The sequence below is a fragment of the Megascapheus bottae genome, chromosome 1, assembly GCF_031878675.1.
Source record: "Megascapheus bottae isolate mThoBot1 chromosome 1, mThoBot2.hap1, whole genome shotgun sequence".
Lineage (NCBI taxonomy): Eukaryota > Metazoa > Chordata > Mammalia > Rodentia > Geomyidae > Megascapheus > Megascapheus bottae.
This window is the reverse complement of record NC_143509.1, coordinates 100,206,247-100,231,004: the sequence shown is the minus strand read 5'-3', so window position 1 is coordinate 100,231,004 and position 24,758 is coordinate 100,206,247. Positions and strand designations below refer to the sequence as shown.

The following is a 24,758-nucleotide window of genomic DNA, read 5'->3' as shown; positions in this document are numbered from 1 at the left end:
TAAGAAACAGAATGCCTTTTCTGCCCAATTCTGAATGTTTCCATCTTGTTCTCCCAGTAACAAACAGGCTGCCATTTCCCTCTGAAGGCTCTATACCTTGTACACATCATAGAATGATGATGTGGCTTTGTTGTTATCTGGAGATCAGAGCAGTGAGTCACAGCCTGGCTCCTGTCCCTTCTCCTCACATCTCAGAGGTGATATGCGTCTCTGACTCCGATGCACTTCTCAGTCTCTGGCTCCCAGGCTTCCCTGTTACTATCTGTTGGTGTCATCTTATTGACTTGGGATGGAGGAAGTACTCCAGCACTGCTTCCACTGTGAGCCAATAGGAAGATCCTGTGTGCAAAAGCCTGTCAGCTGCAGCCCTGCCGTGGAGTGCAGAACTTGTTGGTTCTCCTACTGTGTGTTCTGAAAGACCTGGAAGCTATATCCACACCTTGCTTCTCTTTGAACAGAGTTGCAGGGAAAGCCTCCTCTCAGTGATGAAAATGAGTGTTTCATATTTTAAACCTGAGTGGAATGATGCTATGATTGTCCTGGGGCCAGTGAAGAATTAATGGGGGAGGAAAGAGCACATCCTCCTGAAAATATTTGCCAATGGGGAAGCAGTCTGCTGTAAGTCACCCCTGTTCCTCTAGCTCCTACCTCACGAGGTGACCTTCCAGTGATGGACGCCTCCACGCCATCCCTCCTCACACCATTCCTGGCTCCATTCAGTGTCCCCAGCGCAGAGAATTAAGTCCCTGTAAAAGTAGACTGCGGGTTTTACTCAGAGGTCACGGAGAGCCCTTCTTCCCTTGGCAGTCAGCAGCGAGCGCTCTGATTACACTTCATTTATCTACTTGGGAGGACTCGGAGGACCAGCTGGGCCCCTGTCTGCTCTCATCAAGAGTTAATTTCTGAGCGAGGTGCTGTGGTCATGAACAAGTGCACAAGGTACCCCGGTGGTCCTGCCAGACAAGAGGGGCCCTTAATTAGCAGCCACGTTCAATCAGGCTCCTTAACCCACCATGAGCTGGGGAGGTCATGTCCTTCTTGCCGCCCTGCCTGTAAACACAGAGCCCAGAGCCAGGCCAGGATGCCGGGCGACACAGGAGGAGGAAGGGGCCTGAGTGAGGAGCACTACACAGGCCTGAGCCTGGTGACGTTCCAGTGGACGGCTGAGCATGACTTTTGTGTTTGATAGAGGACTGAGAGCAGAGATGTTTCTGTTGTGGTTTAAAATCTGGGAGCATATTTTGTCCCTGCCAGCACCATATTTCCCAAGCTGGACATCACAGCTGCCTTCTTTTTGTGCTATTGAAAAATCAGATTTTATTTATTTATTTATTTATTATTTTTTATGCAGGTCCTGGGGCTAGAACTCAGGGCCTGGGTGCTTTCCCTGAGTTCTTTTGCCCGAGCTTTACCATTTGAGCCACAGCTCCCCTTTTGGCCTTCTTCTTCTTTTTCTTTTGGTTAGTTGAACATGAGTCTCTCATGAATAGCCAGCCTGAGCCGGCTTTGAACCATGATCCTCAGGTCTCAGCCTCCTGAGTTGCTATATATGCGAGCCATCTGCGCTTGGCGACGTTCTCCTGATCTTGGCATCGTAGAGGGCTCTGTGCCAAGACAGCCTAGTGTGGGAAGTCTGAGTCTCCACTGGCCCCAGCAGCATGCAGGCTTTAACCCCCCTGAGGCACGAGGCTAGCTGCAGCATGAGGCTGACTGTGCTTGTCCTGCTCTCTGCCAGAAGCTCTGGGACGCACAGTGTCAGGTGACAGGCATGGGTGCCGGGGCCCAGGAGCCCAGCCGGCTCATGCACTGTGGCTGAGGTCATGCAGAGCAAGGGGGGCTCTGGTGCTCTTGCAGGATGCTTTGTCCTCTGTAGAAAGGTATCCACTCCCACCTCGCAGCCAGCATCCTGCATCCTGACCATGGGACTCCAGTGTGCTTTGAGGCCGCTGGAGGACAGAGTGAGCGAGGACGGAGAGTGAGGACATCTCTGGTAGTCATGAGTCACCAGCAGCCCCCTGGGGCTGGTGGGTGGTGGTAACATTGGGGTGGTCCGTGGTGGAGTCCCGGAACAGACGCTTGGCCACCCCCACGTGTGCCAGAACGGCCTCAGGGCTAAGGATGAGCTCTGAGCCCAGCGTGTGAGGGCCTTGATTTGCCAAGTGTAGGAAGCTCCAAAGTCTTCCTGGTGGTTAAAAACCCACGAGACAAAGTCAGAAGCAGCATGCCCTACTCAGATGCCCTGGTCAGCAATGCAAAGCATCACCTGGGAAATTAAAAATGGGCTTCAGATAGAGTACCTGCTGTGAGCATCGGCCATGAGGGACTAGTCAAGAGAAACTAATGGACCCCGTGGCAGACCGTGGAGCTCGGCACGGACGAGCCAGCAGCGGGTCAGGAAGGGATTGGTGGGCCGCACCTCCTCATTGAAGGGTGAAATGTTTAGCATCTTCAAAGTGACTGTCAATGTTAGGCTTCATTCTTTACTTACCTCGTGGGTTTGGAGAGGGCTGTGTCTTGGTGTAATGAAGCATTCTGTTTCTGTAGTGAAAGCTGGAAGTCAGGCTGCCCCGAAAAGCTCGTGGTCTGGTGAGGAGGATGGCCTGGGAGCGAACGCGTGGGTGTGTGAGCACACAGGCCTTGTTTCTGAAGGGGAGGTTGACACCAAATTGCCTGTTACAGTGCCTGAGTCTTCCTGAAATGGGTATTATTAGCTAACAAGTCCATCTCTGTGTTGCAGGCTCTTTTTTTTATTTTAACTTTATGGGATTTTTTTTTCTTTCCACTTTTGCTTTGGAAACATAAATCTGATCCATGTAGAGAAAAATAGAGCTGAAATTGAGGAATAAATCAGTGTAGGATGGTTCTTGCAGCCAGAACCTGTCAGAGCCAGGAGCTGTGCTGCCAGACGCTGCAGCCGTGTCCGGCAGCGTCACCGTGCGCCTCGCAGGCATGAACCGAAACCTTGGCAACAAACTTCTGGACAAAAGGTTGCCCTGTGCGAGTGTTCCTGGAATCCAGATTGAATCCTGCACATTACACTCTTCGTTTGAAAGGAGAAAATGATGGCTTTAAATGTTGCTTAAATCCATTCCATTCTGCAAACAGAAATGATGATTTAGACAGGGTGTAGACAACACAGTGAACTGTTTGTCTGCCTGTGCCCTGCTGGCAGGCACCTACTGAGCTAAGATCACCTAGGAAGCCCATTCCTGTCCAGAAGGGCAGGGACGAAGGGGTGCCTTCCCTGCTCAGCACAGCTGTTGTCATAACAGTGACTGTGACTCAAGTCCCATTAACATGACTAAGAACTTGACTTCAGGTACCCCAAAGAGTTATCTTCATGTTGATAGTTTTTAACTTAATCATATCCAGATCTGTACCTGTGTTTTTGATCTCCAAAATAAGAAATAGAGGTCTTATTTCAGGGTTTTACAAAAATGAATTCCTAATTCCCCTTTTTGGCTCATTTACACCACGACCACTGACAGCAAGGCTGCTTGCTGGCCTGTCGATTCTATTCATGGAGTTCCACAGGGACTGGGCTTTTACTATGAGAATCCTCGTGAGAGGGGAAGGAGAACTAACCCTAAGTCTGTCATAAACGGATAGCAAGAATGCTGATGTTCTTGATGTTCACGCAATACAGAGGTAGTACAGTGAGCTTGGAGATTTGAATCCACATTTTTGCTGTTGTTAGCTGTGAATATTGTAACTTTATGTGATGTATAGTATATACATTTATACACATATAAGCAGTACATATGTTTATAATTTCTATGCATAATATATGGTTACATGTAGCATAACATAGTTATAGGTAGTTATTTTTAGATGGGTTTTATACTGTTATATATAAAAATAATAATATGCATTTATAGGCTATGTAATACATTCTTTCATATTATAAGCAGAGTATGATTTATGTTACGTGTGATACAATATAGTATAAATATAAATGTATTATAGTGTATAATAGTACATATAAAACATAAAATGTAAATATTTAAGTATATTTCAAACTAGTAGTAGCAATCATACATACTCTATACTTCAAATGTATTTGAATATATAGTATTTGTATTGCATTAAATGTTATTAGGTAATATAAGACATTTCTATTAAAGGCAACATGATAAATAATACTGTAGCTAAAAGAGCAAATCGAAATAAAATCAACCTATTTGCAATTTTTATAAACAGGATATAATTGCTCCATAGTAAAGCAAAACTAGAGCTCTAGGTCTTCATTGTTTATACAGAGAGAAGCTCTTCTGCCATAGAGTTAAATTAACAATAAGACATCAGCTGTGTTGGCCGTACCTCTCTAAGCTTTAGTTTAGGCCTGAGATGCATGTGGCTCTGTGCCACGTTTTCCTTTTCTTCCTGAGACATTGCTTTCATCCCTGTTCAGACTGAATTAGGAGTTGAAGCTCTTGTCTCCATTTCATACTGCCACCCTCTGCATGGCTACCACGGAATGCAGCTTGGGTGAGCTGAGTGGGAGCAAATCGTGCGTGAGAACTGGTGTCTAAACCCTGAAGTCCCTTTCCAGTGACTGTTACAGATTGGGAATTTACATGCGTTTCTTTTGTGAACTGAGTATGTTTGGGCCAGCAAGAGAAACAGGAGCATCTGTGGCTTAGCACGGATCTTCTGTGCCGGAAAATCTGTTTCCTTATGGAAATACATCCAGACAAGTAGTTTCCTGCCTGTTTCCACCATCTGCTGCAGGCGTTCAGCACCAAGGGCCACATACAGCTGCCACCAAGGCCAGTGCTGCCACATGCAGCAGCCACAGGGTTTATAACCAGGCTGTGCCAGCCTTGCCCTCGAACTCACACCCCAGGGTGAAGGAAGTGCAGTTAACACTCAGTCTTCTATCCTGGTGTGTGTGAGTGTGTGTGTGTGTGTGTGGTGTGGGCGGGGGGGGGCATCATAATAGCTTGTGCACTGTAATTTTGCAGGTTAGGTTTTTAAGGTAATGAATGAGGAAATAGGAATATTCATTTTCTGTCTCCCACATGATGCGTCAACAGTGAAGATGAGACAGGCTGGTACATGGTCACCAGTTCCTGGCTGGGAACCTTTAATGGTGCTACTTACATAGGACGACCTCCAGCCCCTCCCTCTTTCCTCTCCAGTCCAGTGGGGTGGGAGATCTCACCACCTTGAGGGTGAAGATGATGAGAATGGACGGACCAGGCATGACTTGAGCCTTCGCAGCCCTGTGACTTGCCTGCTGGGAGGCTGGCAACAGTCTCTAATTTCTCTGCTTATTGTGCAAGGGTTGTTGTGGGTGTCTGCGTTTGTCCGTGTGCTGAGTATTTACAGAGGACCCACAGTGCACCGGGGGTGTGTTGTAAGTGCTCACATCCTCTCTAGCTGCTTTAATATAGACGCGAATGCTTCTGCAGCTTCTGCCTCGGTCAGTAGGAGTGACTGGTCCTGCAGGCCATTGTCATGATCCTTGATGATGAGGTAACAGGAAGAGGCTGGGCCCAGAGTCTTTGGGTCAGTGAGCTCGAGGTGATGGTGCAGAAGTTATTTCTTTCCTGTGTTCTCTGCAGTTCACAGTGGCCAGTTCATCAACACAGGAATGAAACTCAGACAGCCCAGAGGAGAAAAGTGGATGGAGTTCCTTCACAAGATGCTTACAGTTTCGTATCTTAGTCCACAGACTGCCCTGTGATTTGGATGAGTTACTCCAAATTTGAGAAGTGAGACATAGGGTCCTGGGGCAGCTTCCTAAGTCTCTGGACCAAATTTGAGACTCTGGGTCTGCCGGAGGGGTTGAATAATGCAGGGAGAGTGGTTTCTGGTGTGAATGTTTCTGGTGGTCTGGGTTATTTGAATTCTAGATCTCTAGTTGGCCCTGTCAACAGTTAGAATCCTACCAAACTCCCCTCTTCTAGTACATCTAATTCAAATCACAATAAAAAATTTAAACAGTAGAAATAAACATGGGTTTGATATTCAGGACAGTTAGTCAAGAAATAGATCATAAAACAAATGGCTCATGGGGAGAACTGACCCTGGGTCACTGGAATTTATCAAGTGCATTTACTGCATCTGCTGATAAAAAACAATGCAATATATTGCATTGATCCATTTCTCTGATATCAAACCATCTTTGCATTCTGGGAGAAATGAATGATCATAATGTTTTGTACATAAGATAGATGCACCTTGAATTCAGCTGGCTAGCATTTTGTTTATGACTTAACTATGTTTATGAATGTGTCTTTAAAAAATGTTTTTGGGCCAGGCGCAGTGGCTCACGCCTGTAATCCTAGTTACTCAGGAGGCTGGGATCTGAGGATCAAGGTTCAAAACCAGCCAGCCTGGGCACAAAAGGACCTGAGACTCTTTTTTTTTTTTTTTTTTTTTGCCAGTCCTGGGCTTGAGCTCAGGGCCTGAGCACTGTCCTTGGACTTTCTCAAGGCTAGAGCTCTACCACTTGAGCCTCAGCACCACTTCTGGCTTTTTTCTATGTATGTGGTACCGAGGAATCGAACCTGGGTCTTCATGCATGCTAGGCAAGCACTTTAACCACTAGGCCAAACTCCCGGCCCCCTGAGACTCTTATCTCTAGTTAGCCTCTAGAAAACGGGAAGTGAGGCTTGGCTCAAGGATAGGGTGGTAACCTTGAGCTGAAGAGCTCAGGGACAATGCCCAGGCCCAGGGGTAGGTTGAAAGGACAGCACTCAGGCCTAGTTCAAGCCCCATGACCTACAAAAAAAATAAATAAAAAAGAATAAAAAATGTTTTTAACAGTAAGGGCTTGTGTTTGTGCTGGCATTTTATCACATGGACACACCTCTAGCCTCTTACGTGCCTGGCATTTTTTTCCTTTTCTTTTCTTGTTGTTAATTTTATTGCAAATTATCTAGTATTAATGTTGCAGGCATACTAGAATCATGAAATGGGTGCAGCAGCTTCCTCCCTTTTTCTATTTTGTGACACATGGTGTTTTTCACAGTTTCAGGTGGCAGCTATTCTGGATGCCATGTAATCTCCATTTACTTAAGCCACTGAAGTATTTTTGTAAACCTTGTCCTAATTAACCTTTGAAATTAAAAATAAAGTCCCCTTCTAGCTTCATTGTTTTTCTTTTTCCCAGTGAGTAAGCTAAACTAAACTGTCTGGTTAACTTCTAATGAATATTTATTTGCTCACTTATGTGACATTTATTTAGTCTTATTGGGCATGTGTTCTGCATGGGGTGCTATCCCATGCCCCAGGGGAGGAAGAAATGGCAGGGATCCTGCCTTCACAGCTTCCAGAAGGGAGATGGAGCTTGTCCACAGCTAGCTACAACCTGTACCCAGCTCTGTGAAAGGAATGTTTTGGACTGTTTGTCTCTCAAGGAATTGTTATTTTATGTATTGAGCTGTAAAGAAGAAAGCGTGTCCTCCTTTCTAATTTCAGTTAGAAATACAGTGATTCATCAAATAATTGTAAAATCCCTACACAATGCATATGGCACCCAAACTGATATCTGTTTCAGTGCTATCGAAGTCTGTTTTCCGCTGCTATCCTAAAACACCTGGGACTGGATAATTAATAAAGAATAAATTTGGAGAGAGGCTCTGGAACCTAGGGAGTCTAAGAGCATGGTACTTGGCAGAAGATGTAGTGTGGTGAGACTGAGTCAGCCTTTCACTTTTGTCTTTCCTCCTCTTTTTATAAAGCTACTAATTCCATCACGGGGTGGGGGGGGGCACCTGTCTGATCTCCTCTAATCCTAATCACCTCCCAAAGGCCCAACCTCCAAATACCATCACCATATGGATTCAGGATCAAGCTTCTAACACATGAACTTTGAGGAGACATTCAAACCACAGCAGATAGCATGTGTGGGAGATCCGGAGGATGGTTATTGGTTATCGTCCTTATTCACTTCCGTCTGGATGCATTACAGTGTGGCAACATGTGCCTCCTGAGGGGTCCCTGATGCTTGGTAACTGCACTCTGGTTAAGGCTTAGCCACTGGGAGGTGGGGCCAGCCATTTTACCTTATCTCCTCTCTTGAGATCACCCATTTTCTTTCTTTTGCAGCCCAGGCTTGATGGGTGATTTGTAGTCACCAGGCTTGGTGTTGCTATAAAGGAATTAAAGGACACTGGTTTCTGAACTGCTAAACTGGTGCCTTTGCCAGAGACCAAAGTCAAGTTTATCAGATGTCTTATAACTCTAGTCTAACGCATTCCCTCAGAGACCTCATGGTCCTCTCCTGTGGCTTTGACTCCCACCTTGATGGTAAATGACCCTGGCTCTGGAGCTCCACCTTTCCCTTCCACTCCACCCTGCCTAGGTCTGTGGCGCATGCATCTCACACTTGCCACATCCAGTCCCAGCACTGCACTGCTTCCCTGGAGCCAACTCAGCTACCGCCTCCCTCTTTCGGTATATGACATGTCTCCTTTCTCCCCAGTCATGCAAGCCGCTTAGGCCCATCCTCAACTTCCTCTGCCTTTCAGGAGCCCAGTCCACCATCAGGTTCTCGTGGCTCCATGTACAAAGCATGCAAAATGTTCACACTCCCCTGTTGTTGGCTCTCCCACACCCAGCCAGCGCAGAAGCCCCCCAGCACAGCATCTGGCCCCTCCCATTCACCGCTCCCAAGGCTCTACCATAAAGCACTCGTGTGAATCCCTTTAAATTTTAAGTCAGAGAACTGGGACATAGGAGGTAGAGAGGTTGATGATAGGCTCTGAGTCCAGTGCTACCAGTACATACGCACATACATACATATACACACGCATACAGGACTTGTATCGTCATCCTCTTCTTGTAATTGCCCCATTTTTATTTTTTAAAATAGGCCAGCCTGTAATTCCTGAGCTCAGGATGGTTCTGCTTCATCTTTGCCAGCACTACTCCTGTGGATGTGCCCCCCCGTACCTGGCACCTTTCACGTCTGGAGTCCCTGCCTTGACCTGCAGGTCCCTGGCTGGTCTTCCCCCAGTCCACCGAGCCCCTGCTTCCATAGCCTCTCTCCCTCGTTCACACCCAGTGTGTCAGCCAGCTCCACACACCCGTGCCTGGAACCTTCTACTCTCTCATGTTCTTGTGTTCTCTGAACATATGTCCTACCAAGCAGTGTCCCGACCATCCTCACCCATTTTGTGTCTCTAGCCCCCCTACTCTGCTTTGCTTTTGCTGAGGCTGCCTGGTTCTCACCCTCCCCCCTGCACAGCACAGCTTCCTAATGGTGACGCCTCCCCAGAGTCTGGTGGGGGCCTTGACACGTGGTACGCACCCCATGAAGCCCCTGTGTCCTCATGTAGGTGCTCCCAGAAATTCAGAGCTTGTCCCTTGGAAACAGTTGCTGGAAGAACAGCAAAAGAGTTGGTCTCCTGGCAGAAGCTATGACCCCAGGGCAGGGTAGACACACAGGCTCTGAGTTTCTTTTACAGTAGATTCATCTGCTTTCTTTGAGCAGTAGAAGCAATGGTTTCTGAGTGGTCCTTCATCCTGGTGCCTCCTCCAAGAGCCTGCCCTCCCTCCTTGCAAAGGGGGCATTGTCTTCAGATGAGAGCTTCAGTGAGACAGTGTGCCAAGTGGCTGGGGTGGCGGTGTAGTTCAGGTCTGGCCAGCAGTTTTCAGATCTTTGCTGCCCTCACTATCAGCTCCCCTGAGAAAGCTGGCTCTGGCCTCACTGAACAGGCAGAAGCAGACCAGCCCTCTCCCTGTCCCCCCCCCCCCCCCCGCAACACCCCTGTTCTGATGGGAGATACAGTCTGTTGATGAGGTTAGTCGTTTCTTGTGGATACCTCTCACTGCTGTGTGGCCCTTGATGATTAACTCAAGCTCTCTGAACAGTAAGCTACACATGAAGGTTGTATGCAATAACCCCATCTTGTAGCATTGTCCTGAATGGTAGTTGAAATAACAGCCAGCCTTCACGCAAGGCTGGTATAATAAAAATCAGTGGATAGTGATCCTCCTTTTCTTCTTCCTCCTCATTAGTTCAAATCACACACTCAGAGTTTCTGTTAGACCAAGATGGTCAAGTGTCCTTGATTCCCCAGGGTTCCCTGGCCACTTCTGTTCTGACCACCCCAGGGAACAGTTGAAACAGGTGGCAGCTGTCTCTTGTCATGTAGAAGCCAAAGTGAGCGAGGAGCTCTCCTGCCGTGTGACAGAAGAAAAGGCTGCATGTCCCCAGGGACTCCTCTCCTGGGGCTGCAGAACTGTGGCTGTCGCTTGAAGCAGGGCCCCCTGGCAGGCTCCTCTGGGGCACACTGGTGGGGGGGAGCTGTGGGGACCCCTGCTCAGATGACCTCTTGCTGTCTTGTGCACCTGCCAGCTTTCCCTTTCTCTTCCTGCTTGTGCGTCACTCTGTTCCAATCTGCCAGTTTTCTTCCTTTCTTTTTCTTTTTCCTTTATTATGCTGGTACTTTTTATTTTTTTTGTACCTGTACTAGGATGTGAACTCAGTGCACTGGTGCTGTCCCTTAGGTTTTGTTTTTCACTCACTGTTGATACTTGAGCCACACCTCATTTCTGGCTTTTTGCTGGTTCAGTGGATATAAGAGTCTCAGGACTCTCCTGCCTGGGCTGGCTTTGAACTCAGCCCTCAGATCTCAGCTTCCTGGGTAGTTAGGAAGACAGGCAGGTGTGAGCAAAGAATGCTTCTGCAGGTATGGGGCAGGTGTGGGGACTCAGGCCTGGAGAGGCAAAGGGAAAGGATGAGGGGCGGATGACCTTCATGTGAGAGTGTATGAGAATACCTTAATGAGGCCCATTTGCAACTTAAAGGGAATGGGGGGAGGAAGGAAATAGAGGGGCGAATCTGGTCAGTTTACAAGCATGTCTGGACATACCACCTTTTTGTATAACATATGCCAAATTTGACATTAGAATGTGTTGGGGATGGGCACTTAGTTCTGTGTGGCCCTCAAGCAGGCAGCAGTGCATTGTACAGGCGCCCCAGGGGCCCTTAGTGTGAACCACCATCTTATATGGAGCGCAGGCCTGCCCCCGCCCCTGCCCACCTCCTGCGTGTCAGTCAATTCCCCCATCACTCCCTATTTCTCTCACACAGTAAAACCCATCTAGCGTAGGTTATATTTAATTGGGTGAGAAAAATCCACTGAGTAAGAGAGAATTGCAGGTGAGGTCAAGCTGCCTTCTCCCCAGAGTGAATGACTCTCCACTGGTCCCACAGCGAAGGCGTACAAAGGAGGTCTTTTTATGTTTGATGTATGGCTTTATATTTTTGCGTTTTTGGTTCCTACCTCTTGGCTAGCTCAGCAGGAATTTGGCAGTCGGCTGAGCTGCATCTCGAAAATGCTGAAAGCTGTGTGGTTAGGAGTCATGCAAAGATGAGATGTGTAGACAGGCACTGCCTGGGTCTCCCGTGCCCCCGCCAGGCAGGATGGAGGGGCTCGGGTTTCCGGTGGCATGTGCTGGGTACATCTGTACCATATGCAAGTTCTGCTCATGACTCTTGCTCATTGGTGTGCACTTGAATTCTTATCATCAAGACTTCGTGGGTGACCCCCGGCAGGGTGTGTGTAGATTGTGATTTGGACAATCTTGTACGTTGCTTTCTTTGTCCTTTTTATTATGATTCATGTTCCATAAAACCTCTGAGCTGTCGTATTTAACCTGTCGTAAGTATAAGCCGGCTCAAACCGAGGCACACCCCCGTTTATCCTTTCATGCCATTCTGCTTGCGAAGCGCATCATCCAGCACGTCAGTTCTTGGCTTTGAAAGGGATCGGAAGCCATAGCGGTGCTAGATCACCAGAGACAGGCAGGCTTAGGAAAAGTCTGCTGACTTTATGATTTTTTTAAATTGAAGGAAACACCAAACTTCTGCCATCTCCTGTGTCAGAAACTCACATGTCCTGTGGGCTAATGGACATGCCCCCCACTGAGATGGCCAGGAGTCCCTGACCCTCCTGCAGTGTGGGGACCCTCGTGTGAGTCACCACAGGGCAGTCTGGAGACTTACTTCTGCCATCTGCAGCCTTCCCTGCAGGTGAGCAGAGTCGGCAGACCCCAGGAAGGCCTGGCGAACAATGTGTATCTATCTTTGCCTTGTGTCTTTCTTCTGAATAAAGGAAGGGGTCAAGGTAACATCATGGAACCTGACTTGGTCATCTTTGTATTCTCACCTTTAGTCAACTGACAGAAACGTTTCTTTTCTTTTTTGGGGGTGGGTGGGTGATTATGGGGCTTGATCTCTGGGCCTGGGTGTTGTCTCTGAGCTCTTCAGCCCCACTTCCCCTTTTTCTAGTGATCAATTAGAGATAAGAGTCTCTCAAATTCGAGTGCCCAGGCTGGCTTTGAACCACAATCCTCAGATCTCAGCCTCCTGAGTAGTTAGGATTACTGGCGTGAGCCACTGTGTGCGGTTTTCAGAAATGTTTCTCAGTCATAATGCCCAAGATGGCTGAGGGTATAACAAAAGCTATTCCTGTTAACTTGGTTTAAATCCTGATGGAATATAAGTTAGAAGCACTATTTGATAGTAAATACAAGAAATCTTGATGTCAAGACTAGGAGCAAGCTTCCCGGTAACTGCCCCTATTGCCATTTCTAGTCATTAGAAGATTACTTCTCATGACCATGCTTGTAATCCTGGCTACTCAGGAGGCTGGGATCTGAGAATGAATTCAAAGCCAACCAGGACAAAAAAGTTCATGAGGCTGTTATCTCTGTCAAAAATCCAGAAGGCAGGGTACCAGTCTTGAGCAGAGTAACACCCTGAGTTCAAGCCCCAGGGCCAGCACCAAAAGAGAGAGAGAGAGGCAGAGACAGAGACACAGAGACAGAATGACAGAGATAGAGAGAGAGGAGGACAAAATAAAGAATTATGTGGAAAACTCAGGCTCAGGAAGACCTACCACTAAAGTTGTTTGTTGTATATACTCCATCTACAGAATGATCACAGGACAGAAAGGCTCAGATCTATTACAGTAAAAGGCAGGTTACATGAACAGGTAGTAGAACAAGATCTTAAAACATCTTTATGAAAAATGCCCAAAAATATTCAAAGTGGCAATAGTCATGTTAGGATGTGGTGAATCTTTGTTTGTAAGATAGTCCATTGCATGGTTGCTCTCATAATTCCAGAAATTAATAAGTAAAATGTCCTACATATTTCTGGCTATGGTTATGGAAAACATTTTTCTTAACTAAATAACAGATTGTGTTGATATTTCTTAGTTAGCAGGTGCAAACAGAATTTTATGGGGAAAGTTTAATTGACAGAATAGCTTGAATTTCTCTTTCGTTACAATTTAAACTATCTATCTTTGAGGAAAGTAGGATGGCGTGTGTACTACATCTGACTGCAGTTCTCTGGCTCGCTGGGGCCATTCTGTTCATGACCCTAGATGGGCATGGTGGGGAGGGCTATTTAGGAGCAGACCTCATAGTGCCTGTGGAGTCGTGGGGATGAGTGTTCTAACAGGGGAGCCAGGGTCTCAGTTGCTGGAGAAAAGGACTTGCAGACTCACTAAAACTTGCCTAGAGAACATGCTCCTAGTCCGTACCCTGGCTCACACCTGTAATCTTAGCCACTTAGGAAGCTGAGGCTTGAGCATAGAGGTTCGAAGCCAGCCTAGGCAGGAATGTCCATGAGACTGTTATCACCAGTTAACCAGCAAGAAGCCAGAAGTAGGCCTGTGGCTCAAATGATAGAGTGCCACTGTTGAGCATAAAAACAAAACAAAATAAAAAAACCCTCAGGGGTGTTTAAACCCCATTTTAAACCTGCACAAAAAGAAAAAGCATGTGTTCCCCACCGAGTATGGTTATGTCCTCTATACTCCCAGGGCTCAGGGGGCCAAGGCAAGAGTATCATGAGTTCAAGACGAGCTTGGGCTACATGGTGAGTTCAAGGCCAATCAGAACTACGAAAACAAGAAAAAAAGTTATCCCCCCTACACCTCAAACAGGCTGTCTTATAAAACAGCAACATCCAACCACAGGCTGCTCAGAGCTCTGCCACATGACCCCCTCCCCCCCCATGTGTCATTCATCTTTACCAAAGAAGTTATTCATCCTCACTACAAGTTTCTCTGGGTTTTTAAACTTCAGGATCATTTTAATAACACACACATTTTATATCAAAACCTCTAAGTGTAATGGAGCACACAACTTCCCTTCCATGCCCTGCCAGGTACCACCCCCCCCTCCCTTCCCTTGCAGACCTGACCACGAGAGCTTTCATCTTCCTCTATGCATTTTAATGCTTATCATAAAAAGTGTTATGAGAAGTCCCGGCAGTTTCGTTTTGAGCAAGCATGTCCAGCAATCCTGACCGTTAGAATGCTAAGCTCCATCTACTGTTCTCAGCTTTATGAGGGTCATTTGGTGGACCACTTAGGTCCCCAGTGTGTCAGTACCCAAGGGCCATCTGGGTGGCAAGAGTCCCCTCTGCTGCCTGTGTGTGCACTCCAGTGTTTGCTCTGCTCCTGTGTGTGCCCTGAGAGCCTGGCACACTGGGTAGTGCCCCCTTCATTCTGCTGCGGAATATTTTACCAAGCAGAGGGCATGGAACACAGAGGACCTGGGGGAGAATGGCTTCAGCGAGATGCCATTGCTAGGAAATGCCTCTTGTATGTGCAGTGGTGGCTCAAGAGTTCTCTAGAAGTTCGGGGGAGTTGAGTGAGTCTTGCAGTCTGGAAAAGGAATGAGCACATGCAACTTGAGCCAGCCGTGGGGTGCGGGTGGGGAGCAGAGGAAATCAGAAGCAGGCTGCAGGGCCTCCCCAGAGTCCTAGCAGCCTCCTGCTGCATGGAGCCATGCTCAGCCGGGCTTCTGCACCCGTGGCCATGACAAGGGCCAGGTGTGCACAGCGCGTGGTGCGGTGGGTGCTTTCTCAGGCACCTTCACGGGAGCGTTGTCTGTTCTCAGTCCTTCCGAGCCGTGGGAGGCAGGCAGGGGAAGCAAGGCCTCCTCCAGGCTGTCCTTGTTCGACTCCTCCTCAGAGTAGTGGCATGTGGGCCTGGTCTGGACTGCACCAGCCACCCCCTTTCCTCGGGGTGGTCCCACCTGGACCCCGTGGTCCTGTCTACTTGACAGTTGAAGGAAAACAGGGACAAGAACCGGGCTCGGCTCAGCGCCAATGACAGGTCCCATGCCCTGCTGGGGCGGTGAACTGGGGACCCGTGTCTTCCAGGACTCCAGGCTGAGCTCAGGCGGGTGACCCGGGGGTGCTCAGTAAAACGCTTGCATGGGGCTTGCTGTGAGGGCTGTAGTAGGGGTTCCCTGCAGCCACAGCCCTTCACTGTTAGGAGAGGGGCGTGTGTACCAAACACACCATCGTGTCCTGAAAGATGAGCGCCTGCCCTCCTTCCAGCTTTCCACCCCAGGCCCTACCAGCACCTGCCGTGGAGACACCACCACCCACCAATGTGACCTGCACATCTGCAAGTGTACACACATGCACAGACAGCATACGATAGAGCAGGAGCCCATATTCTTGACGTTTCTTTGCTTATTTCTTCACTCCAGTAAGTTCCACCTTTACAAGGAGCTAATGCCGAATTGTACATAGATAAAATGTTCAGCTACAAAGTGTATTTTCTTTTCATGTGTATTCACATCTCCTGGTAGAACTAGGAGATTGCCAAACCTTGGCCACTCCACATCGTCTAGACTTGCACCTCTTGTCCCCTCTCAAGTGGTCCACAAGGCCTTGTGCAGCTCATTATCCCTGCCCTGGTTTGATTGTTCACTGAGAATGCAATTTGGGTTGCAACCTCTCTGGGTTCTCCTCCAGAGCCAATGTGGTATTTTAGTAACAAGGATCCAATAAATAAATATTTGCTATTTAAAAAATGCCACTCTGTTCTCCGTTGGTTTGGGATCCCTTCTTTTTTTCCATTTTTAAGGGGGGAAAAACAAAGCAAAGAAAATGCATGGAAAGATTTATGGATTTGGTTGGGGGGAGGGGAAATGAAACCTCTCATAATAGTTTTTAAATTAAATTTTGTACCAGTCCAAATCCTTTCCTCCCCACCCCTTCCTCTGATACTCCCTGGCCCATTAAAGCCCAGGATCCTGATGGTCTTCGCAGGGAAGTGATTTAGTGGAATAAAGACGTTCTTTAAGTTTTACATTTTGGAACCTTCCCAGTGTGTCTGAACCTGGGTTTCAGATTTTACTGGCATTCTGTTGGCAAGGCGGCCTTTGGAGCCCTTCCTTATTTGAGCTTGTTTCCTCACACCTTTGGCAGTATGGTACTGTGTTTAAGTTAAAAAAAAAAAGAAGAAAGAAAGAAAAGAAAAAGTTTAAATTAAAAAAAGCACATACAAGCATATACAGGAGATTGATTGTAAGACGTCAGGCAACATGAAAGGTCAGTAAGAACAAAAATAACAAGAGAAACAAGCTTTCCTGTAAAGGGCGGGGTGGAGGCGGGACAGGGGTAGGTCAGGGAGCCCCAGAAGAGTCCCTTCCCCCCATGCTGGACCATGATGCTCAGTACCTCAGCCACTGGGGCCTGAGGCTGGAGGTCCAGCCCAACTGAGGGGGAGAGCCCTATCTGGCAGGGCTCCACCCAAAGTGGAGGGGATGGCTCTAGAAGGAGCTCACAGACCCAGAGTTGGGAGGGAGCAGGTCAGCCAGGGTCCTCATGCTGACCGCTGGTAAGAAGATACTAGGAGGGCAAAAGGTCAGGACACCCACTGCCTCCACTTCCTCTTGACTTGCTGTGGTCCTGGACCCATTACCCATTCATCCCTACCAAGGAAGCAATCAAGAGAGGCAGGTAAAGTTCTCTACTGATAGAGAAGCCTTAGAGAACCCATGATGAGACTGAGACAAGAGAAGGGCTTAGTAATAAGTAAAATATAAAATGTCCCACCAGCACTGAAGCCAGGCACAGGGGTAGCAGAGATGGGCAAAGGGAAATTGGCAAGGAGAGGATGGAAAATAAGCATTTGAATGAAAATCTGCTCTAGGCTTGGATTGAGACCCAGGTTTCATTCATGGGGGTGCAGCCCTGCGTGGAAGAAAGAAGGTCCTTGTCCCGTTGAGCCGGGAGCTAAGCTGGTGCTAAGCTCTCTGGTGGCGTGCACTGACTTGCTGGCTGCTCTGGCAGGGTGGGGCCTGAGGAGGGTTATGGAGAGAGGCTGGGGCGGCCAGGGAAGGAGGAAGGACCATGATCAGGAGAGAAGGTGCTGGAAGAAATTCTGGCCAGTTGGGAAAGCAAGAGATTCTTCGTGGTAACTTAACCAGCACAATGACAGAGAAGGAAATACAGGCCAAGCGAGGGCCCCAGGGAAGGTGGCACCGCCCTTTCCAAAGGGAGAAACTCTTCTCCCTCAAGTTGTTTGTCTGCCCAGGTAATCTGTAGTCTCCCTTCTTGGCTCTGTACCTAAGAAAACTTCTTTCATTATTTTACGTGAACATGGTAAGGAAATTTTGGCATGTTTGAAACAGAGCAAGGAAAATATCTATTTATATATGCAAGACAGGGTAAATGAACTTTGCCTCAAATATAGTAGCTTGTAATTTTTGAAAATTTAAGATGACTCTGCTTGTTATTTTTTAAAATTTAATTAGAAAGTAAGAACTCACTGGATGTAGGTGGCTCACACCTGTAACTCTGACTGCTCAGGAGGCTGAGATCCAAGAGTTGCCATTCAAAGCCACCCCAGGCAGGAAAGTAGCTGTAGCCCAAATAGTAAAGCACTAGCCTTGAGTAAAAGAGTTCAGGGATAGCACCCCAGCCCTGAGTTCAAGTCCCACTACTGACAAAAATAACAACAGCAACAAAAAACAGAAAAAAAAGGTAAAGACCTGACGTGGGTCCCAGTGGCCTGCACTAGATTCCCAGCTATCTAGGAGGCTGAGATTTGAGGGTTGCCATTTGCAGCTACTCTACCACTGGGGTGACAGCGCTACTTCTGGCTTGTTGCTGGCTAACTGAAGATAAGAGTCTTAGGATTTCCTGCCTCCTGAGTAGTAGTCACCACCAGGGCTGTGCAGACGCCTTCCTCCCCTCCGTGCTGTTTCTTTTACTCCTGGGAAAGATGTGATGAAGGATGCTGGAGGATAGATGTCACTGGAAGCTGAGCAAGGCTGTGTTACCACTGAGAAAACTGAAGGAGAAGGAAAGCAGCAAAGAAAAACACACCTTGGTACTAGGCTGTACCCAGAAGCCACAAAGCACCAGGTGTTAACCAGGTACTTAATTGCCCGGAAATGGGGATGCCAAGAACTCGCAGAGGCTTCATAGGACCAGGGTAAAACACACACACACACACACACACACACACACACACACACACACACACACACACACACACACACACACACACACACACACACACACACACACACACACACACACACACACACACACACACACACACACACACACACACACACACGGCGCGGCTGTACCCTGTCCGGTCTGCAGGGATGACCCCGCCACCCGGGGAAAGCCTGTCATCCATGGCAGTGGTCTTCTCCCCGCAAGGCTGTGATTTCCAGATAAGAAATGGTGGTGTCACCAGCCAGCCAGGGAGTTGGAGGTGGCACTTGACATACTCAGAAAGAAAGTGGGCTGAAAACCAGTCTTGCTTGATGTGTTTTTCCTGACCATAAAGGGAGCAAAGAGTCTAATGGTAGAAATACTGAAGATTTCAGAAAAAAAAAAGCAAAAAAGAAGTAAAAGTGTCTTGGGAGCATATCATCTAGAGATCAAAGAGATAACCCAAAGAAATTCATGCCATCTACTTCTACTTTCTAGAGATAGCCACTGGGGTTTTTTTTTTTGCTGTTGTTCTTGTTTGTTTTATGTTTTGCTGGGCCTGGGGCTTGAACTCAGGGCCTGGGCACTGTCCTTGGACACTTTTGTTCAAGGCTAGCTCTCTGCCACTTGAGCCACAGCGCCACTTCTGGCTTTTTCTGTGTATGTGGTACCAAGGAATTGAACCCAGTGCTTTGAACGTGTGAGGGGAGCACTCTACCACTGAGCTATGCTCCCAGCCCTCTGAGTGTAGTTTACTGAAGATAAGAGTTTCAAGGACTTTTCTGCCCTGGCTGGCTTTCAACAGCAGTCCTCAGGTCTCAGCCTCCTAAGTAGCTAGAATTACAGGTATGAGCCACCAGTACCCAGCTAACCACTGTTAATATATATCTTGACTTCTATAAATTTATAGTTGACATCTAGGAAATCAGACCATGATAGTATTTTAAAATCTTCCTTAAAAAAAAAAAAAGACCGGGGCCAGGAGTTTGGCCTAGTGGTCGAGTGCTTGCCTAGCATGCACAAAGACCCAGGTTTGATTCCTCGGTACCACATACATAGAAAAAGGCCAGAAGTGGTGCTGAGGCTCAAGTGGTAGAGCTCTAGCCTTGAGAAAATCCAGGGACAGTGCTCAGGCCCTGAGCTCAAGCCCAGGACTGGCAAAAAAAAAAAAAAAAAAAAAGACCAATGTAAGAATGTCCATAGCTGGGGCTGGGAGTTTGGCCTAGTGGTTAAAGTGCTTGCCTAGCATGCATGAAGACCCAGGTTCGATTCCTCGGCACCACATACATAGAAAAAAGCCGGAAGTGGTGCTGAGGCTCAAGTGGTAGAGCTCTAGCCTTGAGAAAGTCCAAGGACAGTGCTCAGGCCCTGAGCTCAAGCCCAAGACTGGCAAAAAAAAAAAAAAAAAAAAAAAATGTCCATAGCTATATATTTAACATCTTATTTAAATAGGTCCAAATTTATTTGGTAAAGTGTGTGTGTGTGTGTGTGTGTGTGTGTGTGTGTGTGTGTGCGCATATACACACACCACCAATATCAGGGCTGAGTACTCTTTTTTTTTTTTTTTTTCTTTTTTTTTTTTTGTGGGTCACGGGGCTTGAACTCAGCCTGGGTGTTGTCCCTTAGCTCTTCAGCTCAAGGCCACCACCCTACCCTCGAGCCAAACCCCACTTTCCAAGTTTTTAGAGGTTAACTGGAGATAAGAGTCTCAGGTTCTTTAGTGCCCAGGTTTGCTTTGAACCTTGATCATCAGATCTCAGCCTCTTGAAATAGCTAGGATTACAGGCATGAGCCACTGCACCTGACCTCATGTATTTTTAATGTAATTTATATCCATGTATTTTTAGAGGCCCTTGAAAAAGATACACTTTTAATATGAAGGACTTACCTGAGTGATTTGCTTTCTACAGCTAACATTTTGACATATTTCCTTATTCTATGTTCTTTGTCACATTACATTTTAAACAGTGTTATTCTAAGTTTTGCTGTGCTTAGGGCCTCGTGTCCTTACTAAAGCACCTGCTGCTGTTTGCAGGGTCGGCCTGCCTCACTGGTGCCTGGAAGATGTTTCATGTGGGATGGTGACATAGTCATTTCTCTACTGTTCAGGTTGTTTCTGGGCTTTCACAATTCGTCAGTAAAGCTCACAAGATTTGTGAGCTTGAGTTAACTTGTTTCTACTCCTTGGGATTCAATTCTAGAAAACTGGCACTAAATCAGAAAGTATAGCGTTTTCTAAGGCTGACATTTGTATGAACACACTGGGTTTTAGGAATTTCCCTTTGTTAACAAACGAGCGTCCTGCTCATTAGTTATAACAGAACAAGGACTACAGCTGTTAGTGACCATTACTGATTGTCTAAAGCAAATCTTTTTGGCATTACTTCTAAAAATATTTATAAACAATTATTACAAATACATCTAAATACAATTTGTGCCAAAAACTTAAAATAATTTTACTTTAAACATAATCTATGGTATTGTAGAAAAAAATCTTAAGACAAAAGAAAGAAATCCTAATAGAGCCACCATTGTGTCAAATCTTCCTTTCTGCATAGCTTACATGAAAATATTCATCACTTCTGTTTCTTTGCTGGTTTGGGCAGTACTGGGCTTGGATACCAGGTGCTGCTGTACCCCCTGAGCCCTGCCTCCGGCCTGCTGTCTTGTGTTTTATTTAACATTTAAAGGTAAGCATTTCTCCCAGCTGTCATTTGACTGATGACAAAGTGTGTGATTGGCTTCGTTTACCACAATTCAGCTCACCATTCCTATACCACACAGTTAGGTCATTTGCAAGTTTCTGCCTTCCTAACCATGGTGAATGTGGGCTTATTTCATTTTCCAAAAGCTTATAGGTTGGGTTTAAATTGTTTTTTTTTTAACCAATCTTGGGGCTGGGCTCAGGGTCTGAGCACTGCCCTTGGACTTTCTCAAGGCTAGAGCTCTACCACTTGAGCCTCAGCACCATTTTTGGCTTTTTCTGTGTATGTGGTACTGAAGAATCGCACCCAGGTCTTCATGCATGCTAGGCAAGCACTCTACCACTAGGCCATGCTCCCGGCCCCTGGGTTTAAATTTAAATTCTCATTCAATCAGAATTTCTCTGGTTCTTCCTAAATGAGTTGTAATTATCAAAACTTCCTCTGTACGGCCATGTAAAAATCAGCCTACTACTGACATAGCACCCCAGGGTACCCATGTCCTCAGTAATGGGGCTGCATTGTCTGCAAAGTGACCCTCCCAGGGTTCCAGAAGGTTCAGTCTCAGAACTCAATAGTTCAAACAGCGCTTTCTTGAGTTCTGCTGTGATACAACGAGTCTCAGTCATAGAACCCTTTTATTCCACAGCCTTTGCCAACCAGGAAAGAAAATACACAGGCAAGGAACATTTCCTTCTTTCTCTCTCTCCTTCCCTTTTCCCTCTCTGTTTGTTCTCTTTCCTTCCTTCCCTCTGCTCTGGTTTGTGTCTTTCCCTCTCCTTCCTTCCTTTTTTCCTTCCATTTGCCTGCCTGCCTGCCTCCCTTCTTCCCTTCCTTCTTACCCCCTCCCTCTTTTCTCTCTCTGTCTCTTTTTCTGTCTGTCTGTCTCTTTTTCTGTCTGTCTCTGTCTCTGTCCTGTCTCTGCCCCCCCCCCTCTGTCTTTCTCTCCTTCCCTCCCTTTCCCTCTCCTCAGAAAGGCAGAACTGACAGTTCACAACTATGTCTGTTGATGGGCACTGTGCGGCTATCAGCTGGCGTGGATAAATCCTGCCCTGCCTGGTTGTGTGAGTGAGTGCTCACCGCTCCCCCTTCTCCAGCATTTCCGCTTGGCCCGAGGGCGGGTCTCACTCCTCTCATCAACATGCCCAGCCTGGTCACTGCTGCCAAGCCTCTAGCACTTAAGAGTGCCTAACACTCCCTTGCCCGCTTCTCTGGTTCTAGATGCTTGTTTCAGTTTTCAACTACCCCTTCTTTCCTGCATCCCCCGTTTCTCCATCATCCCCACCCAATGGAGAATCTGACTGTCCACTGTCTACATGTTTATTTGAAGAACATCCTCTCTCTACCCAGAGGGGCTCTGCAGTCTGCACACAACATGCTAACCCTCCTCCCCTACCCCCGCAGCTGGCCCAGAGCCCTGAGCTCCAGGTCTCCAGGTGAAGGTGGCTGGGACCCTCTTGGATGCCACGAAGATCATGTTAGCCCTTCTTAAGTTCTGCCCATCCAACATGAGCGAGGGACGCTTTTACGGCGGGAGGTTTCAGGCACGCTCCATCTCAATGGGTCATTCATGATGCCCAAGAGAAACACTGGTGGGCTGTGTTTCCTGTGCAGTGGCGGTGGGGCTACTCCTGGCTGGCCCACCCTGGGTGCCCCGCCCATCTTGGGAAGGCGCCTCCCCCTCCAGAGCCCTGCCCACCCCCCTGAGGTGTCCTCAGGCTCCGCCTCCCATGTGCTTGCTTCTGCACCCTAGGTGAGGCAAGGCAAGGCATGGCAAGCCCAGCTGTGTGAGCAGGGGTGCAGGGCCCACTGTGTGCTTCTCTCCTTCACGTCTCATCTGATTGCAGCCCTTTGTACCCGGTTCCCTGAGCCTGCTGGGCGCTAGCGGGGGCAGGTTGAGGCGAGCACTGCTCTGCTTTCTTCAGGGCTCTGTCTCCTTGCTGGGGTGCTGTGAGCACTCCAGACTGGTTATTGCAAAGTCTATTCAACCCAAATCCAGCTCTGCCCCATTCCGGCCCTACCCTCAAGGGGGAAAAATGATTTTTCCGAAGAGATAATGCCAGTTCTTCTGAGAGATGGGCAGACCTGATTTCTGCTGATTGATCCTCTCTGCCAGGAAGTGCCTCTCCTCAGCGCGGTGCTAGATCTCCATCCCAGTAGGCAAGGAGAAGGAAAGAGAAAAACTGACTGGAGTTCATATCTGGAGAATGAGCTGGATGCTGGTGGTTCAGGCCTGTAATCCCAGCTACTCAGGAGGCTGAGATCTGAGGATTATTCTGTGAAGCCAGCCTGGCGAGGGTAGACTCTGGGAACACTCTAATCTCCAATTAACCACCAAAATGCTGGAAGTGGGGGTGTGGCTCAAGTGGTTGAGTTCAAGCTCCAACCCAGCTCCAAATCAATCAATAAAAATAAAATGTGGAGGGCCGGGAGTTTGGCCTAGTGGTTAAAGTGCTTGCCTAGCATGCACGAAGACCCTGGTTCCATTCCTTGGTACCACATACATAGAAAAAAAGCCAGAAATGGTGCTGAGGTTCAAGTGGTAGAGTGCTAGCCTTGAGAAAGTCCAAGGACAGTGCTCAGGCCCTGAGCTCAAGCCCAGGACTGGAAAAAATAAAAATAAAAAATAAATAAAATGTGGAGAACATAGGTTGGAGGAAATTCTTAGACTGAATTTTGCCTCTGTGGGGATTCCCCCTTTGTCATTTTGGGGGGAAAACCCTGCTAACATTGGCTGTGACTTGCTTAGTGGTGACACATTGTTCTTGCTACCTGCTACCCCACCTCGCCAAAACAAAGTTTGTGTTCTTTTAAACAAAACAGTTTTAAAAGCAAAGCCAGAGTCTAAAGTGATCCAAGGTTCTCGTGAGTTCTCAGAAGGTGTGGATTTATTTACTACAGTTAAAACATAATTAGTTCTCAGGGGATAGTGGATCTTTTAAACAGCTTTATTACCACCAGATTGGTTTCCTGAATAATCAGAAACTTCTGCTAGGATTGTAGACTAGTGCTTGACTAGAAAAAAGCTCCATAAGTAGAAACAAATGTCAGGAATTGCCTGGTGTCCCTTGAAGAAGGTACAGCGTAGTGGCATGAGGGCAGAAAAAGAATGGGACAGAATATTCCAAAGGAAAACTATCTGACGGGTCTCAAGCTCCTCACACACTTTGCCTTTAAGTGATGTCCACTTCGTCCCTCTGGGCTTTGTCTCTTGGGGTTGCATGTCCCCACCACTTGTTGAAATCCTTGGGCCCAGACTCATGCCAACCCTGCTGCCCTCCCTCTGAGCCCTTGGTCCCTCCCTGGAGTGGCCCTGTCCTGGTTGACCAGTTTTTCCCACCCTTCCCAGGTTGATGTTTGAGATGCCACAGGAAATGGGTTTAATCGCCATTGCAGTCCGGCAGACCCAGGGCAAAGGTCAGTCATCTTTTGTTATCCTTGCTGGTATTTTTTTTCTTTCCCCAAATCTGTGATTTCCCTGTACCTGAGAGGGGTTAGCCTGAGAGGACTGAAGTTGGGAGCTTTTCTGCTTTCGTCGCATGCTGCCTTATTTTTCAAATAAGGTGGTGAGGGTTGGGAGTTTGGCCTAGTGCTTGCCCAACCTGCACCAAGACCTGAGTTTGATTGCTTGGTACTACGTACATAAGGCGGAGAAAAAAGCCAGAAGTGGAGCTGTGGCTCAAGTGATAGTGCTCTAGCCTAGAGAAAGGCCAAGGGCAGTGCCCAGCCCACCCCCCACCCCCAAAAAAATCTTGCATTTATGCCTAGGCTTGTATGAACCCCGATCCTCCTATTTACCCTTCCTGCCTGGCTGAGTGACAGATGTGCAT

General features: G+C 47.5%; 1 protein-coding gene across 1 annotated transcript in view; it reads left to right on the top strand.

The window, feature by feature from the left end:
- Hlcs (holocarboxylase synthetase) overlaps nucleotides 1–24,758 on the top strand; it is a 135,497-nt gene that overhangs the window by 101,863 nt on the left and 8,876 nt on the right. Inside the window, exon 6 of the mRNA XM_090349223.1 lies at nucleotides 24,278–24,345. Within this exon, the coding sequence (XP_090205349.1) occupies nucleotides 24,278–24,345 (68 nt within the window). The remainder of the gene's footprint in view (nucleotides 1–24,277; nucleotides 24,346–24,758) is intronic.